A 1,320-nucleotide genomic window follows, 5' to 3' on the forward strand; every position below is an offset into this window, starting at 1 on the left:
ACAATCCGAACACTCATAGTGTTTTTCTCCTGTGTGAGTCCTCTGGTGTGTCACCAGGCTGGAATGTTGAATGAAACGTTTCCCACAATCTGGACACTCATAGGGTTTCTCTCCCGTGTGAGTCCTCTGGTGTGTCACCAGGCTGGAATGTTGAATGAAACGTTTCCCACAATCTGGACACTCATAGGGTTTCTCTCCCATGTGAGTCCTCTGGTGTCTCACCAGGTAGGAATTCTGACTAAAACTTTTCCCACAATGACATTTATATGGTTTCTCTCCTATGTGAGTCCTTTGATGGTTCACCAGGACAGATTTCGAAGAGAAATGTTTCCCACAATCTGAACACTCATAGTGTTTTTCTCCTGTGTGAGTCCTCTGTTGTGTCACCAGGTTGGAATTCCGACTGAAACTTTTCCCACACTCTGGACACTCATAGGGTTTCTCTCCCGTGTGAGTCCTCTGGTGTGTCATCAGGTTGGAATTCCGACTGAAACTTTTCCCACACTCTGGACACTCATAGGGTTTCTCTCCCGTATGAGTCCTCTGGTGTGTCACCAGGTAGTAATTCTGACTAAAACTTTTCCCACAATGACATTTATATGGTTTCTCTCCTGTGTGAGCCCTGTGGTGTGTCACCAGGTGGGAACTCTGACTGAAACTTTCCCCACAATGACATTTATATGGTTTCTGTCCTGTGTGAGTCCTTTGATGCTTCACCAGGTAGTAATTCCTACTAAAACTTTTTCCACAATGACATTTATATAGTATCTCTCCTGTGTGAGTGCTCTGATGGTTCACCAGGGGAGATTTCGAAGAGAAATCTTTCCCACAATCTCGACACTCATAGGGTTTCTGTCCTGCATGAGTCCTCTTGTGTCTTACCATATTAGTGTGCGTGCTAAATCTTTGTCACATTGGGTTGTCTGGTAGAGCTTCTCTCCAGTATGGGTCCTTCCATGAACCATAAGGGAACTACTCTGAGTAAAGTTTTTGCCGCACTCCAAACATTTGTGTCACTTTCACTGGGTGGATCATCTCCTGCATAATCAGCTGTGATCCGCAACCTCTATTTTTCCCACATTAGGCAGTCTGTGGGGTTTTTTCAACACTGATATACTTGAATTCTTTTTTTTTTTTTTTCAATATAGAATTTTATTGTTTTTATCATAAAAGAAGAAATACATCACAAGTATTACACAATGATTTATCCCATCCCCCCACCCCCCGGACTTCCCAAACCAAACCTAGGCTAACATTCAACTACAAGTAAACAAATATTAATATCTCTAACTCCAAACTCTAAACTTAAACAATCCATCT

General features: G+C 42.6%; 1 protein-coding gene across 1 annotated transcript in view; it reads right to left on the reverse strand.

The window, feature by feature from the left end:
- Positions 1–3: 3 nt before the first annotated feature.
- Positions 4–1,320, reverse strand: part of LOC107300797 (zinc finger protein 850-like) — a gene marked incomplete at its 3' end in the record, with an annotated part of 11,838 nt that continues 10,521 nt past the window's right edge. Inside the window, exons 2-3 of the mRNA XM_029287042.1 lie at positions 995–1,050; positions 4–898 (exon numbers count right to left, since the gene is read on the reverse strand). Coding sequence (XP_029142875.1) covers positions 4–898; positions 995–1,050 — 951 coding nt within the window. The remainder of the gene's footprint in view (positions 899–994; positions 1,051–1,320) is intronic.

Source organism: Protobothrops mucrosquamatus, unplaced genomic scaffold (genome assembly GCF_001527695.2).
Source record: "Protobothrops mucrosquamatus isolate PMUCROS unplaced genomic scaffold, P.Mucros_1.0 scaffold8479, whole genome shotgun sequence".
In the NCBI taxonomy this organism is placed as follows: domain Eukaryota; kingdom Metazoa; phylum Chordata; class Lepidosauria; order Squamata; family Viperidae; genus Protobothrops; species Protobothrops mucrosquamatus.